At 36.4% G+C, this 17,147-nt stretch overlaps 1 protein-coding gene across 6 annotated transcripts in view; it reads left to right on the forward strand.

Moving 5' to 3' along the window:
- The window catches only part of KHDRBS3 (KH RNA binding domain containing, signal transduction associated 3), a 197,800-nt gene that overhangs the window by 90,020 nt on the left and 90,633 nt on the right, over positions 1 to 17,147 (forward strand). For 5 of the 6 annotated variants that reach the window (XR_009215021.1, XR_009215022.1, XR_009215019.1 and 2 more), the window contains exons 4-6: positions 872 to 1,018; positions 6,974 to 7,027; positions 10,140 to 10,279. Coding sequence is in view for 3 of the 6 variants with exons in the window: in XM_058444612.1 (XP_058300595.1) it covers positions 872 to 1,018; positions 6,974 to 7,027; positions 10,140 to 10,279 (341 nt within the window). In the remaining 3 variants the exon portion in view is untranslated. The remainder of the gene's footprint in view (positions 1 to 871; positions 1,019 to 6,973; positions 7,028 to 10,139; positions 10,280 to 17,147) is intronic. The other variant, XM_032760488.2, reaches the window with a different exon arrangement.

Genomic DNA, 17,147 nt, shown 5'->3' on the forward strand with positions numbered 1-17,147 from the left:
TGGAGCAAAATCAGTAGTTCCTTAACAATCTGTTTTTTCTCCTCCTAGTTTTCCTCCTGCATTTCATTATGGAAACAAACAAAGATTAAAAACTTTTGTCATAATTATGTAAAATAATGTAATAAAGTCTTTCATTTTGTTTTATTCACTGTTTTATTCTCAGATAGAATATAGTGCTTGGTATGTGGAAATGTTTTTTGAATGAATATGTGAACAAGCAAATTGACATAGCAATGAATGAATGTTTAATCATTCATTCAACGAATCTTTGTTGAACATCTGTATACCAAGCACTTTTCTAGACATGGAAAATGCATCACTAAGCAAAGCAGTCACAGTGTCTGCTCCATGGTAATCACTTTTTACTAAGAAAAGATAGAAAATAGACATGTTTTTTAAAATAAGGTATTTCAGATAGTGATAAGTGCCTTGTACCAGCATCACAGAGACACACACATAGCCAGTTTAGAAGTGAGCACATGAGCTCAGCCAGGTTGAGAAGCACAAAGGAAGCATGGGGAGTGGCTGCTGAGGGTTGAGCAAAGGAGACTGGAGAAGGTGAAGACACCCTAGCAGCGGAAGTGAGCAGATGATGGGGCTCCTACAAGTCAGCGTCTGGAGTGGGACATTATTCCAGCAGCAGTAGGAAGCCTTTGAGTGTGTGTAAAAGCCTGGGAATATCAGGATCACATTTATAGCTTAAACCTTCTTTTTTAGAGTGGTGTCTACTGTTGCATGAATTTTCTGTGACAACCGCATGCCAAATGGATTGTTTTTATTTTGTGGGGGGTTAGTTTTTATTTATTTATTTATTTTTCATTTCTTATAATGACGTGTTTTTTAAATGTGATTTCTTTTTTCTTTTTTCCAGGAAGAAGAGTTGAGGAAAAGTGGAGAAGCGAAGTACTTCCATCTCAATGATGATCTCCATGTTCTCATTGAAGTGTTTGCCCCACCTGCAGAAGCTTATGCCAGAATGGGACATGCTTTGGAAGAAATCAAAAAGTTCCTCATCCCTGTTAGTACAATTTTTCTTGATAGTTAACTTGTACTTTAAAGTCTTTGCTTTAATCCTTGATAATTCTTGTCTGTAACTGTTATTTGCATAGCTCCTTTTCTGCTGAAAAGCTGTATGGACGTCACCTCAAGTAGACCTTACAGTGTCCCTGTGAATTACTGGGCATTATTCCTTCTGTATATATAAGGTATTAGAATTTCAGGAAGATTCAATAATATGGCCAAGATTACATGGCTAAAAAACTTGCATAGCACAATCACTAGTTCAGGTTTTGAAACACTTTTCCTACGATTTTATATGACTATACAATTTTTTTGTTCTCCAGCACAAAACCATTAGTGCCTTCTGTGTGCCATGCACTGTGCTTGGTGTTGGCATGCAGACCTGAATAAAAGCAATCCCTGCCCTCATTTAGTATAATATAGTATGTAATTTAGAGGAAAAGAGAAACATCAACAGATGATTTCAGTACAACATGATAAATATAACAGACATAACCATAATGGGCACAGAGGGGCTGGGCTATTTAGCTAGCTTCTGCCAAGTATTTTGGACGTTTTGTTAAAAACTGACTGTTTTAACCCTTTCAGACACCTTGACATTGCTAAGGATGTGACAATTTAAAGGGAATACATTTCTACCTCTGTTACAAAAGTTGATTTAAGTCTTTTGTGTGATTTGTATGCTCTTGATAAAAGGACTTTTTATGTCATTTGCATGCTCTTGATAAAAAGAATCGTAAAGCATTAGCACTTTGGCTCTGCAGACAATTTATTTTAGAGAAGCTGACACATCTGCCAAGTAGTTCTCTGGATAAGACTGTCTTTGGTCATTCCGGGCTAGTTTGGTGGATTGACTTACATACTACAGCACATGTACTGTGATTATATTATCTGTGAGGAAAACAATTATTATATTTATAGGGAAAGGATATTTAAATCACTTTTGCCTTTAAAAAGCCAGGACATAGAATTGCATTAAGTGTGTAATAACCTGGGAACTGAAATGGCTAGTATTTTCTTTAGTTCCCATGAGCAAATATAACAATCTATTTCTTCATTTAGTTTAAAAACAAAATTTCTAAGAGTTTACTGTGTGGTAGGCAGATGTGAACTAATAAAATACATGATCTCTCATGGAGTTTAATGGCAAAGTCAGATATGAGTCAGTTTTTCATATAAATGACTACAAAATTGAAACTATGGCAAGACCACAGCTAAGGAGAGGAGTACGTTTTGGTGATCATGCAGTGTGGACCAGGCAGTGCGGATCTAGCCAGGTGAGACAGATTCCCTTTTCCAAAGATGGCTGCAGTAGCACTATTTATCCCATGACCCTTAAAGTCCTTCCCCAGAGGTAGACTCTAATTTACCTCACACTGAAATCTGGACTGGCCAAAAGAGTCTTTGCCTAATGAAGGTCACCAAGATTTTCTACTGTTTTCTTTTAAAAATTTTTCAGTATTCTTTCACTTAAAATACATTTTGAGTGAATTTGTATGTTTGAGGTTAGGCTCTAAATTTATTTTTTTCTAGATGGATATCCAGTTGTCCTAGCACCATATGTTGAAAAGACAATCATTTCCTCATTCAGTACCTTAGTACCATTGTTGAAAATTTACTAAACATAAATGTAAAGGTTTATTTCTGCATTCTCAAATTCTTTTTCATTGATTTATATGCCTACTGTTAATGCCAGTAGCATGCTCTTAATTACTTTAGCCTTAAGTAAATCTAGAAATCTAGGTTGTATAAATTGTCCAACTTTGTTCTCTTTCAAACGTTTTTTGGCTTTTCTGGCTTCTTAGCATTTTCATATATGTTTTAGGATCAGCTTCTTAATTTCTATTTAAAAAAAAGCTGGCTAGGATTTGATAGATATTATATTGAATCTATAGATCAGTTTGGGGATAATTTTCATCTTAAAAATTTTGAGTTCTCTAATCCAGGAACGTGAAATGTTTCTTCACTTTTAAAAAAGTTATTTTAAAATTTTTCTCAACAGAATTTTATAGTGTTCAGGGTGTCAGCCTTTTCCTTTCCTTTTGCAAAATTGATTTGTAAATATTGTATACTTTTTGTTACTATTGTGAGTGCAATTTTTAAAATTTCATTTTCAGATGGTTACTAGTGTATAGAAATACAATTGAGTTTTGTATGTTGATTTTGTATCTTGTGATCTTGCCAAACGTGTTTATTAGTTCCAGTGTGGTGTTCTTTAATAGAATCATTACAATGATTAAGTGAAATCCTAATTAGTGGAATACAGGAGCATGTCATCTGTGGATAAAGACAACTAGTTCCTTTCCAATATGGATGCCTTTAATTTTTTTAATGTAATGTTGTTATTCTATTCTATCCCATTCCACTCCATTCCGTTCCTTATTACACTGACTAGAACCATCAATGCAATGTTGTTTCTAAAATCAGGGGGGAGAGCATTCAGTCTTTCACCATTGGCTATAGGTTTTTTTTTATTGCTACCCTTTGTCATGTTGAAGAAATTCTCTTATATTTCTAATTGGTGAGTTTTTATCATGAATAAATGTATAAATATGGCTATTGAATTTTGCAAATCGTTTTCCTCCTGAGATTGTGTGGTTTTATTCTCCTTTATTTTGTGAATAATAGTGTATTACATTAGTTGATTTCAGATGTGAAGCCATATTTGCATTCCGAGGATAATTCCCACTTGGTCATGGCATGTAGTCTTCTTTTTTTTTTTTTTTTCTGAGACGGAGTCTCGCTCTGTCGCCCAGGCTGGAGTGCAGTGGCGCGATCTTGGCTCACTGCAAGCTCTGCCTTCGGGGTTCACGCCATTCTCCTGGCTCAACCTCCTGCATGTAGTCTTCTTTATGTGTAGCTAGATATGGTTTACTAATAGTTTGTTAAGGATTTTTACATCTGTAATTATGAGGGATATTGGTTTGTCGCACAGTATTTTTCTGGAGTCTTTTATATTAACTTACACTATTTTGGGTGCCCTTCATTTGTTTCTGTGGATAGAGTTGCCATATGGTATTATTTCTTTTCAGCCTGAAGGGTTTTCTTTAGACTTTCCTGTAACCTAGGTCTGCTAGCAAAAAGTCTTTTGTTTTTCTGGGAATGTCTTTATTTTACCTACATCCTAAAAAATAGGTTATATAATTATTGATTGATAGTTTTTGTTTTTTGTTTCTCCAGCACTTTGAATATGCTACTCTGCTACCTTCTGACCTCTGTTATTTTTTATGAGAAGAGTCATTAATCATTTTGCTGTTCTCCTGTGTATAATCTGTTGTTTTTCTCTTGCTGCTGTCAAGATTTTTTCTGCCTCTGGTTGTCAGCAATTTGGGTGTGATGTACATGTGTATCCTATTGTTGGCTAAGCTTTGTGCATCTATAGGTTTATGTTTTTCATTAAATGTGGAAAGTTTTCAGCTATTTAAACTTTTTCTGCCTTTCTACCCCCCACCACACCCCCTAATTCCAGTTACATGTATGTTGATACACATGCTGGTGTCTCATGGATTTCTTACATTCAGGATTTTTCATCCTTTTTTCTCCATGTACCTCAGACTGGATAATTTTAGTGGACTAGTCTTCAAGTTAACTAATTCTTCTGCCAGCTCATAGCTGTTATTGAACTCCTCTAGTGAATTTTTCATTGTCGGTAATACGCTTTTTAAATATTCTTTTGTTGCAATTCCAACATCTGGGCCGTCTCCAAGACAGTTTCTTTGTACTGCTTTTCTCCCCCCAAGTATGGGTCACGTTTTCCTGTTTCTTTGCACTTAATTTTTTGTTGAAAAGTCTTTATTTTCGATAACATAGCAAACCTGTAATCTGATTTAGTTTCTTATCAGAGGGGTTTTTGTTGCTGAGGTTTTTTTTTTTGTTTTGTCTTCTATTTCTTTCATAATTTAGTTGGAATAAATTTGCAGCCTGTCTTCCTCATAGTTACAGCTAATAATATCTCTGTTAATGTGTTTTTTTCTTGCTTTTATTTTTAAACCTGGCCTGCTAGGGATGTTGTCTGTGTCAGCACTGCTTAGTGGACAGCCAAGGGGAGCTCGTGTTCAGACAGCTGCGTTAGTGAGGTTTGCATCCTCTGATGGTGGAGCTGTGTGTGTACATAGGGGAGTGGATCCAAGAAGACTCTCGTCACGTCCACCCTGGCTTTTCTGTTGCTCTGGGATTCCTCCTGTCTCCGCTGCATATATGTACACTCACCTTCAGGAAAGGTTGTATGGAGAGCTTTGCCTCACTCTCTTCTTGCTGTCATGCATATAGCCTTCCGTCCGGCCAGAGGTGTGTGGCGAGCTTTTCAAGACTGTCTCATTTCCTGAATATCTGTCCAATTTCTGGCTAGCCTGATGGTCAGTTTCTTGACGCCACCCAAGATGGCAATACTAGGTGCATCCTTAGGCAAGCAGGCCAGACTCTCATATTTCTTACCTGAAATGCAGCACTTTTTAATGAATAAATATATTTTCAGTTTATTGTGTACCATTAGTCAGTTTTCAGACTCCTAAAATGGTTACTTTGAACCATTTCGTCAGTTTTTATTTTGCTTTTATGGGGGAGGCTTTGCTGAGCTCCTCCCTTAGCTGTACCAGAAGTCGCATGTCCTATTAGTACCTTTTGTTTTTAACTTAATGTGATTTTGGATCTTGTTCCTATGAGCATATGCAGTTTATTTCATTCTTTTTAACGTCTGCATAATATTTTATTATATGCATGTTCCAGAGTTTATTTAATTGGCCCTCAAATAATGAACATTGAGGTTACTTCTTATAGATCACAATACAAACAGTGATCCTAGGATTAACCTTGGACATAACTGTTGGCATATTTTGGCAAATATATCTGAAGAGTAAATTCCTAGCAGAGAGCCCACTGAATTTTTATGAGTTACTTTTAATGATTTCATTTAAAAACTTTTTCTCCATTCTTCAGGCTAACATACATTTGAATAGGTTCTAAGCTCACTGGATAGTCAAGCCCTGCTTACACATATTTAATCAAAATTTTAATGGCTTTTCTGCTCTTTACAATTCATGATGGTGTTAATGTTGTAATAGTTTCAGTTTTCAGATGGGGAGTTAAAATGATAATTTAAAATGCAAAATTATGGAAATAAGTTAGTCTGTAAGCTACTATGAATGATTTGCATTCTCTACTAATTTAAAAGCATTTTTGAAAGACCAAGAAAATACTAACTATAATGGTTATATCAACAGTGTCCATTTGACACCAGGAGAAACAGTCACCTTGAATTTAAAAAAATTGTGTACAATCACATAGCTGTTAAGTTCAGTTGGTTAAATTTAGTCTTAGCTTCAGATGTGATTGACTCAGATTCCATATTTCTTTCCCTGCTACACTGTTGTTAAATGTAGTTTTTCAAAGATGATATCTTAAATGGACGTTATAGTTTTTGTGATACTGTTATAATCACCTAACCTTACTTAGAACAATACTTTTTAATTTTTTAATTTGTTTTTGAATAGGACCTTGACTGTGTTCTTTTTGCATGAATCTATTTTTAACTTCATACAATTTAGTGTTACACCTCCTAACACTTTTCAGCAGGTCAAATATTTACCATTTATATAGCACATTATATTTAGGGCTTTACAAATCACTTATTTAGAATGTGTTTTACAAATTATGTATTAATCTTCACACATTTTCAGTAAAATGTCTGGGAACATACTAGTAGGCTTATTGTAGAGAGGTTGAAATAATAATGGAAAGAATCAGATGCTTCCCCTGAGGTCACAATACCTGAAATAAGTCAGGAAAATAATTTATATTTACAATAAAATATTGACTCCATTCTTAATTTTTCTTATCAGTCACAGTTACTTGTATTGGTCATTATTTGCCTTCTCTTCTTCCTGCTTTGCAAGTGTTAGCTGATTATGATTTTAACTTTCTTTTTGATTGGTGTTTATATTTTTTTTAATTCCAGAATGCCTTCTACTACAAGTTTCAAGTCATTTTTTGCATTCTGCTTTTGAAAACAGGTAGTATTTTTTAAAATAAATATCCTGAATTTCTTTCAGGTTTTTAATTCTAAATAATAAATAATTCAGGAATCTGTCTCCTCTAAATCTTCTGTTTACACTCGAATATGCTCATGTTTCTTCTGTCTCAAAATCCTCTGCTCCTCCCTGCAAACTATGATCCTTTCTGTCTCGTTTTCATTGCGGCCCTACAGCTGGAAGAAGCTGCCTGCCTTTACTTTCTGTGACTTACTGCTATTTATTATTTATTCCACTGAAATGGATTCCATCTCCACCTTTCACCCAAACTACTATTTCTGACAGTAGTGGCTTTACTGTTAATGAATCCCATAGAATTAGGACTTGCTGCTTTGACAGAATGTAAATACAACACTGACTTCCTGTGGCTTATAATGTAATATCCTCTTATCCTTCTCAGTTTCTTGCCACACCTTTTCAGTATACTCTGTGAAGATTCACTCCTTATGTTTTCATCTAAGACAAGCTTGTCCAACCCATGTGCCACATGCGGCTCAGGAAGGCTTTGAATGCGGCCCAGCACAAATTCGTAAACTCTCTTAAAACATTGAAACATTGAGATTTTTTTTTTTTTGGCAATTCACCAGATATCATTAGTGTTAGTGTATTTTATGTGTGGCCCAAGGCAATTCTTCCAGTGTGGACCAGTGAAGCCAAAAAACTGGACCCCCCGATCTAAGAGTTGTATAGTTTTAGTTATTTACAGTTAGGTCTCTTGATTGATTTTGTTCTAATTTGTGTGTATAACATGAAGTATGTGGGGCTCCCACTTTATTTTTATTTGTTTATTTGTTTATATTTACATGGCTTTCTAGTTATTGCAGTACCAGCCTTAGAAGAGACTACTTAAAAAAGCGATTGACTGTAACTTATATCTGAGCTCTCACTTCTATTTCACTGATCTTTTTTAAATTTATTTTTTATTATACTTTTAAGTTCTGGGTTACATGTGCAGAACGTGCAGTTTTGTTACATAGGTATACACGTGCCCTGGTGGTTTGCTGCACCCATCAACCCGTCACCTACATTAATTATTTCTCCTAATGTTATCCCTCCCCTAGCCCCCTACCCCTCAACAAGCCCCACTATGTGATGTTCCCCTCCCTGTGTCCATGTGTTCTCATGGTCCAACTCCCACTTGTGAGTGAGAACATGCGGTATTTGGTTTTCTGATCTTGTCATAGTTTGCTGAGAATGATGGTTCCCAGCTTCATCCATGTCCCTACAAAGGACATGAACTCATCCTTTTTTATGGCTGCATAGTATTCCATGGTGTATATATGCCACATTTTCTTTTCTTTTTTTTTTTTTTTTTTTGAGACGGAGTCTTGCTCTGTCGCCCAGGCTGGAGTGCAGTGGCGTGACCTCGGCTCACTGCAAGCTTCACCTCCTGGGTTCGTGCCATTCTCCTGTCTCAGCCTCCTGAGTAGCCGGGACCAGGCTGGAGTGCAGTGGTGTGACCTCGGCTCACTGCAAGCTTCACCTCCTGGGTTCATGCCATTCTCCTGTCTCAGCCTCCTGAGTAGCTGGGACTACAGGCACTCGCCACCACAGCCGGCTAATTTTTTTTTTGTATTTTTAGTAGAGATGAGGTTTCACCATGTTAGCCAGCAAGGTCTCAATCTCCTGACCTTGTGATCCGCCCATCTTGGCCTCCCAAAGTGCTGGGATTACAGGCGTGAGCCACTGTGCCCGGTCTGTGCCACATTTTCTTAATCCAGTCTATCATTGATGGACATTTGGGTTGGTTCCAAGTCTTTGCTATTGTGAATAGTGCCCCAATAAACATACATGTGCATGTGTCTTTATCGTAGAATGATTTATAATCCTCTGGGTATATACCCAGTAATGGGATTGCTGGGTCAAATGGTATTTCTAGTTCTAGATCCTTGAGGAAATGCCACACTGTCTTCCACGTAGTTGAACTAATTTAAACTCTCACCATAATTTAAACTTACACCAATAGTATGAAAGTGTCCCTATTTCTCCACATCCTCTCCAGCACCTGTTGTTTCCTGACTTTTTAATGATGCCATTCTAACTGGCGTGAGATGGTATCTCATTGTGGTTTTGATTGCATTTCTCTAATGGCCAGTATGATGAGCATTTTTTCATATGTCTGTTGACTGCATAAATATCGTCTTTTGAGAAGTGTCTGTTCATATCCTTTGCCCATTTTTTGATGGGGTTGTTTGCTTTTTTCTTGTAAATTTGTTTAAGTTCTTTGTAGATTCTGGATATTACCCTTTAGTTCTCATCCTGAGGCAGCACTTCTTGTAATGAACTTACTATTTCCTTTTTGATCCTTTAGACCTGAACTTTCCCTTTTTTGTAAAATAGATTACACTTACATTTACCCATGTCTTAGTTGATGATTGTTGAATGGAGTTCAGGGTGCTAAGGAAGCAGGAGAAATTAAGGATGACTCCTAGAGTTTCTTAGTTGAATATTTTGGTAATAATGTAAGATGAAAGGAGAAGAGCAAATTTTCAGGAATAAGATTATGTGTTCAGTTCTGAAAATGTTGAATTTCACAACCTCTATAATTTTCTATTGGAAATGTACACAAAGCCTGTGTCCCTGTGGTTCTTAACTACACGAAGGCTATCCTGTTGTGTACATTTCCAATAGAAAATATTTGAGTATATATATATATATATGTCCTTCCTCTTTGCTAGAGTGAAGTCCTTGGGTGCTGGGCTATGGCTTAATTCCTCTTTGTTTCTCTGTTACTTGGTTAATTATAGGTAATCAATACCTGCTAGTTGAATTGAGTTGTAAATAACACCCATATATCAGTTTTACGGTATTTTAATTTTATTATAAATGTCTCACTTGCAAAGTATGCCCAGAGAAAGGTTAGTGGCTGATTATAGAAAATTTTAGCTTGAGGAAAAAATGCTGTAGTTTTTTTTCTTCCTTTTTTACAAAAATTTATTATCACATTTTTATTTTAGCAAATTTGTATTTTGTTTTGTAAATTCAACTGTTTTCCTAACCCTTTTTTCTATTAAGAATTACTTGCTTTTTGTTCTAAATATTTTTATATTTCTAATATGAAGTGAATTTTGCCATCTTCTCTCTTTTGTGTAGGATTATAATGATGAGATCAGGCAAGCACAGCTCCAGGAATTAACATATTTGAATGGTGGTTCAGAAAATGCAGATGTTCCAGTGGTTCGAGGGAAACCCACCTTGCGTACAAGAGGTGTACCAGCCCCCGCAATAACCAGGTAGGTGTAATTTTTTTTTTAGGTTAACATACCGTGGCAGCAGTTTTAATATTTCCTTTATTGGTAGCCAAAACCAGTTCTATCTAAACAAAACTTGTATTCATGTGGGCATGGTGGCACATGCCTGTAGTCCCAGCTACTCGGGAATCTGAGGCCAGGCGTTTGAGGCCATGGTATGCTACGATAGTGCCTGTGAATAGCTGCTGCACTCCAACGTGGGCAACGTAGTGAGACCCCATCACTTTAAAAATCATAATCATAACTTTTTTAAGCCTATGGTCAAACAATGCGATGTCATATTAAGGGGATTTACTTGGGAGTGAGATGTTCCTGGGCTTACATATAACCTGTGACACTTATTAGCTGATGATTCTAGGTGAATATTATTATTCGCTGTAATATTAATTCCTTAATTTTTTAAAATGAGACTTGTTTTTTATGTAAGTAATCGCATTGATACAAAGATTGGGCTTGCAGTCACTTGTGTTTTGCCATTGAGTAAACCATCAGGCTAATTCATTGCCACATCACCAATCCTAAGCACAGTGTCAGACACCAAGTCACTGTCCACATGCTTGTTGTCATTTTATTCACTGTAAATGCTCTGTGGTATCTGTAAATTCCTGAGCTCGTCTAGACACACACATTTTTTATTTCTGTCCTTGGATTGGTGATTAATGTTACTGGGAAAAATGTTTTAAAGAAATCATAAATCTGATATGACTATCTCAAATTTATTTGAGAATTATTTTTAATTTTTCAATCTTTGAAGTCAGTGGAAGTAATGCAAATTTTTCAATTAAACTAATGACTATGGATAAATTTGTATTTTAGATAGAATTTTGCATGAAATAATTTAAACTAGCATTCTTGTATATCTCTAAGTTTATTTGGGAGAATAAAAAGTCACTTCCTCAATTATGCATTGCTGATTAGAGCAATGTCAGAGCAGTTATGCAAGAAACATAGATATGAGTATGATACCTATGGATTTTCTCTAGTAATAAAAAGAGCTAATAGTAATAGGGTTGCTATTGATGATTTTATGAGATAATTTATGTAGGTACTCAGTAAATGGTAAATCTCTTTCATTTCTATTTTTTCTACCGTTACATTTACTTGAAATCTTAAGAACTTACTTACCTGCTTCATTATTTTCATGTGGCTGCTGTGACAAATTACCACAGATTTTTTTTTGGCTGAAAATGATAGAAATGTATTCTCTGATCATTATGGAGGCCAGATGCCAAAATCACTATTACTAGGCCAAAGTCAAGGTGTTGGCAAGGTCATTCTCCCTGTGGAGGCTTAGGGGAGATTCCTTTCCTTGTCTCTTCCAGTTTCTGATGGCTACAACATTCCTTGATTTATAGGCATGTCACTTTAACCTCTCCATCCTCACACTGCCTTCTCCTCTTATATCTATTATCTTCTGCCTCCCTTTTACAAGGAGACGTGATTATATTTAGGGTACACCACGATAATCCAGAGTGATCTTTCCATCTCAAGATCTAAATCACATCTGTAAAATTTCTTTTTCTAGATAAGGTAATGTAACTAGATAAGGTTACCTTATTTAGATAAGGTAACCTTATCTAGAAATTTCTTTTTCTAGATAAGGTTCCTGGGATTAGGACAGCATAATTTTGAGTGGCCTACTAGTCTAGTTAGTTTTATCTTTGTTGCGATAGGAGCTTGTACATTTACAAGCCAAATACAACAAAATATATTTTATTTTATTTTGTTTATTTATTTATTTTTTGAGATGGAGTGTTGCCCTGTCACCCAGGCTGGAGTGCAGTAGCACGATCTTGGCTTACTGCAACCTCCACCTCCCGGGTTCAAATAATTCTCCTGCCTCAGCCTCCCAAGTAGCTGAGATTACAGGTGCCTGCCACCACACCAGGTTAATTTTTTTGTGTATGTTTTTAATAGAGGCGGGGTTTCACCATGTTGGCCAGGCTGGTCTCTAACTCCTGACTTCGTGATCTGCCTGCCTTGGCCTCCCAAAGTGCTGGGATTATAGGCGTGAGCCACCATGCCCAGCCAACAAAATATATTTTAAAAAGTCTTCTGAAAGTCTCCAAACTTATCCGTACATTACCAGTTTATGTTTGTTTGTTTATTTGTAAATGCAAGTAAATAGTGCATGTCCATTCATAAGTGGTCAGGTGCATTATTGATGCCATTGCAGATAGCAAACCTCCCAATCAAGAAATTATCTCCTACCCCTTTGAAATAATAGAGACTCAAACATCTGTCCTCAAATCTCACCCAAAAAGTGAACAGAAAATACATATAGGTAAGTAAAAAGAGAAACAGGCCAGGCACAGTGGCTCATGCCTGTAATCCCAGTGCTTTGGGAAGCCAAGGCAAGAGGATTGCTTGAGGACAGGAGTTTGAGACCAGCCTGGGCAACATAGCCAGACCCCATCTCTACAAAAATAAAAATAAGCTAACAAGAGAAACATAAGTTTCCCACACATGACATTTATATGTCAGCATTCTAATCTTCTTAGTGAAATATAGATAAAAAGATACCTCTGTGTGTGTATATATATATATATATATATATATATATATATATATACACACTTTATTTTTAGTGATATATATATATATATATATATCTTACAATGAACTCTATATGTAGTATTCATAATAAGAAATTATTTACCTGGTATATTAGTTTCCTGTGGCTGCTGTATATAACTTTATACAAGTAAGAGTAGTACACAGAAAAGTGCATGTTGCAACATTTATTTTATATATATATACATATCTTTATATGTGTGTGTATGTAATAAAATTAACCCAGTGATATTTCACTTAAGATTAAATTACTCTTACGTATACCTTTTCGCAGAATACCAGCACAGAATGAATATCCCCTCCAGAATAGAGTGTGGAGAATCGAGCACACCCACTGCTGTTGTTTAGGGGATACTGTGTTTCTTACACTAGATCTGCCATTTTTACTGAATATAATTTATAATGCAGTTGTCAGTTTCTAAATTAAGTTGTTGAAAATGTTATGAACAGACGAGGAAGACAGAAGTAGTTTTTTTGTTTATTTTGAATACAGTACCTGGACAGATACCTCCATCTGCACAGATGAAAACCCATCCCTCGTGATTACAGCATATGCATTGCTTGTCATTTAAAGCTGTTTTAATGTCTTGATGGTTAATATTCTGTGATAGCATTATTTTTAAGTTCAAATTTTAGACCCTGGTTTCTGTTTGTGGTGGAGTAATGGTTGGTTCAGTGCCAGAGTTAAATGCCTTTATTTGCGTACTTATGGTCACCACCTGTGTACTTGAAATCATAAGCAGCTCATATGCTAGGCACCAGCAGGGCGTTGAACACACAGCCCACTTTCTTTCCTCCATATGATTATGGTCTTCCTTGGTCCCAAATCCTTTAAACACCTTGTTTCTACAGTACAATGTTTATATTTATAAGGCAGGAATTCAAAGCCTTCTCAGTATGTGTTTTCTCAAATTGTTTGTAGTTTGGTCTTTCTGATTATTTTGCCATATTTCCTGTGCATTTAACCAATTCTAGGGTAGAAGCTTTGTTTCATAAAGTTGGTGCTTGTATTCTTCTATATCTTTGCTCACTTGTTTCTTCTGTCTCGCCTTTTCAAAATCGTTATTACCTTCAAGTCTGAATTGAAACTCATTTTAACAAACACTTATATTGCAGCTACTATTGATTGAGTACTTTTCTAAGGACTTTACAGATATTAACTAAGTTATGCCTCATCATAATCCAATGAGGCGGGCACTGTTTTGTTAACATCACCATTTTTTAAATGAGGACAGTGAGACAGGGGGATAAATTCTTTGCCCAAAGCCATGCAGCTAGTGGTTGGTAGAGCCAGGTGGAATCCAGGCAGTCTGCTTTCATAATCCAAACCTCTCCTCTCTGTTTGGTCCTTCCCTTGTGTTTTGATCCAGAATAAGTAATAAGTTTTTTTTTTTTTTTTCCCCATTCCCTTACTGTAGTTCTCCCAGATAATTTTCATTCTAGCACTTTTATTGTGTTTTCATTATGGCGCATGATCGCACTTTTAATATAAGATGAAAAGACTAAAATAGTCATGCACTGCAAAATGACATTTTTGGTCAAGGACGGACTGAATATATAACAGTGGTCCCATAAGATTATAATAGAACTGAAAAGTCCCCATTGCCTAGTGACGATGATGATCTTGATGATCTTGACCCTGTGTAGTCCTAGGCTATAGGCTAATATGCGTTTGTATCTTAATTGCATACGAAAACAGCTTAAAAAATAATTTAAAAAGGTTAACCAAAGAATACTGATAGAATAAAGATATGAAGAAAATATTTTTGTACAGATTCCCAGTGTTTGTGTTTTAAGCCAAGTGTTGCTAGAAAAGAGTCAAAAAGTTAAAAAAAAGTTAAAAGTTGACAAATTTTAAGAAATTACATAAGCTAAGGGTAATTTATTGAAGAAAGGAAAATATTTTCAAAATAAATTTAGTGTAGTCCAAGTTTATTATAAAGTCTACAGTAGTGTCCTAGGCCTTCACATTCACTTGTCACTCACTCACTCACTCACTCACCCAGAACAGATTCCAGTCTTGCAAGTTCCACTCATGGTAAGTGCCCTATCTAGGTGTACCATTCTCCATTTTTTATATTGTCATGTCTGCATCTTTTATTGTGTCTCCACTGTACCTTTTCTGTGTTTACATATGTGTAGATACACAAACACCTATCATTGTGTTATAGTCACATACAGTATTCAGTACAATAACATGCTGAACAAGTCTGTAGCCAAGGAGAAGTAGGCCGTATCATATAGCCTAGGCGTGTGGTAGGTTATGCCACCTAGGTTTGTGTAAGTACACTCTGTGATGTTTGTACAATGACGAAATCACCTAAGGAGCTGTTCCTTAGAAGCTGTCCTCATAGCTAAGCGACTGTATTTATTTACTCCCTTTTTTTTTTTTTTTTCGTGAAATCACATGCGGTAACTAATGATAGGTGGTAACTAATGCCAAACTAATATAGTCCACAGAGTAAAACTAAGGTAAAACTAAATTGATGAGCAAATTAGGATAGAAAATTGCAAAAACTCAAGGGTGAGGTCAGTATACAAAAACGTACATATTACAACATTCCGTAGTGTTGGCAGAATTGGTCTTGAAATTATACTTTGAGTTGCCTTGTGGCTAAAGATGAGGGAAATATGGCTACAGAATTCAGTGTCTAAATGTCCAAAACCAGTCACAATACATAAGAAGAAAAATATACTTGTTGGAGCCTAAGAATTTCTACTTAAGACTTTTGAGAAAAATCTCCAGTGAATAGCCATGAATTGGCCTTCATATAATGTGATAATATCTTCAATGGCATTCCTGTTTGCCATATTCAGTTCCTTAGTAAGTCATTTTTATTTTGCCTTTAAAATAAACCTCAAGTCATTTTTTCTTTAATCATCTCTGCCATCCTTCCCAGTCTAATCCACACTCTTCCATTGTCAGTCACAATGACTTTTTCAAATTAAATGTGATCTTATATTTTCCATACTTAAAATCCTTCAGTGGCTCCTTTCCAGTTAGAAGAGAATCCATACTTCTTCATATGCACTTACATGATCCAGCACTTGGCACTCTCCTCCCCTTTCTGACTCTATCTTACTCCACTTTTCCATTGTCTTAACTCCAGCCTTGCTGGTCTCCTTTCTGTTGCTCCTTGAATAGCCCAAGCTCATTTCTTTCCCAGATACTTTACATTTACTCTCCCTCTCCTTGGAGGCTTTGTCTCCAGGTGTCTGGCCGCCTCCCTCTCAGCATCGCGTCCTCAGCATACACGGGCACCTGGTCAGAGAAGGCCTTGCCGAGCACCCAGTGTGAAGGGGCCTTCCTCTCAGCCAGAAGCTGGCTCAGAACACCCTGTCCTGGTGGCGTAGTATCATTGGTCAAGCCGATTTACCTTATTTATTCACTTTGTCATTGGTTATTCCTTATGGGTAATGCAAATCCATAAAGACCCATGTGTCCCTAGTACCTTGCATATGGTAATTGCTCAGTAAACAATAATGTGAATAAAGTGCTATAGCACATTCTTGAGCCTCTTTCTGATCAAGTGTTGACCACTGGAAATATTCTTTCGCTAATGCTGATCTTATTTGCCACAGGACTGGGTATGTCAAGGTACCGGTTTTGTCTGACGCAACAGTTGTGAGCCCTCCAGGATGCTGCCTTCTGTTCCTCTCCTAACACTCGGTGGCTTCTGTGCTGCTTTTTCATTGGCCTTTGCTGTGGCTCTTCTGGCCCTTTCTTCCACATAGGAGCAGTCCTACCTCCCCACATTCGATACCAGAAGCAGCAAGAAGAAACATGAACAAAGGAGATTATGCCCTCTTTCTAAGTAATAAGTGCGTGTTCACAGATACTGGTGCTTAACGTAGTGGTTTGTTTTAAGAGAGAACATTAGGCTAACCCAGTCACCCAGGGTTGTTTATCAGTTTTCATCGAATTGGGGAAATTTTCAGCTACTGTTTCTTCAGATATTTTACTTGCCCCTTTCCCTGTTTCCACACTATGGGAACTGTCAGTTTAAGATAATCCTTTATAGTTTCTTTTCAGTGTTAGATCGTATGTTACTGATTTTTATGATGTCACATCTTCTGTGACACTGGTATTTTACCAGCTGCTGTGATAAACAATAAACATTATCTGAAAATAATTGTGGATCAGGAAATGAGAGTGACAGTGTCCCATCTGATCCCATGGTTTGAGAAGTTACATAGCACCCAATATGCTTAATAATTGCTGCTATTTAATAATGAAATAAAATATTTCCTTTCAGTTATACATATTATAAAATAA

The sequence above is a fragment of the Hylobates moloch genome, unplaced genomic scaffold (genome assembly GCF_009828535.3).
Source record: "Hylobates moloch isolate HMO894 unplaced genomic scaffold, HMol_V3 SCAFFOLD_9, whole genome shotgun sequence".
In the NCBI taxonomy this organism is placed as follows: Eukaryota; Metazoa; Chordata; class Mammalia; order Primates; family Hylobatidae; genus Hylobates; species Hylobates moloch.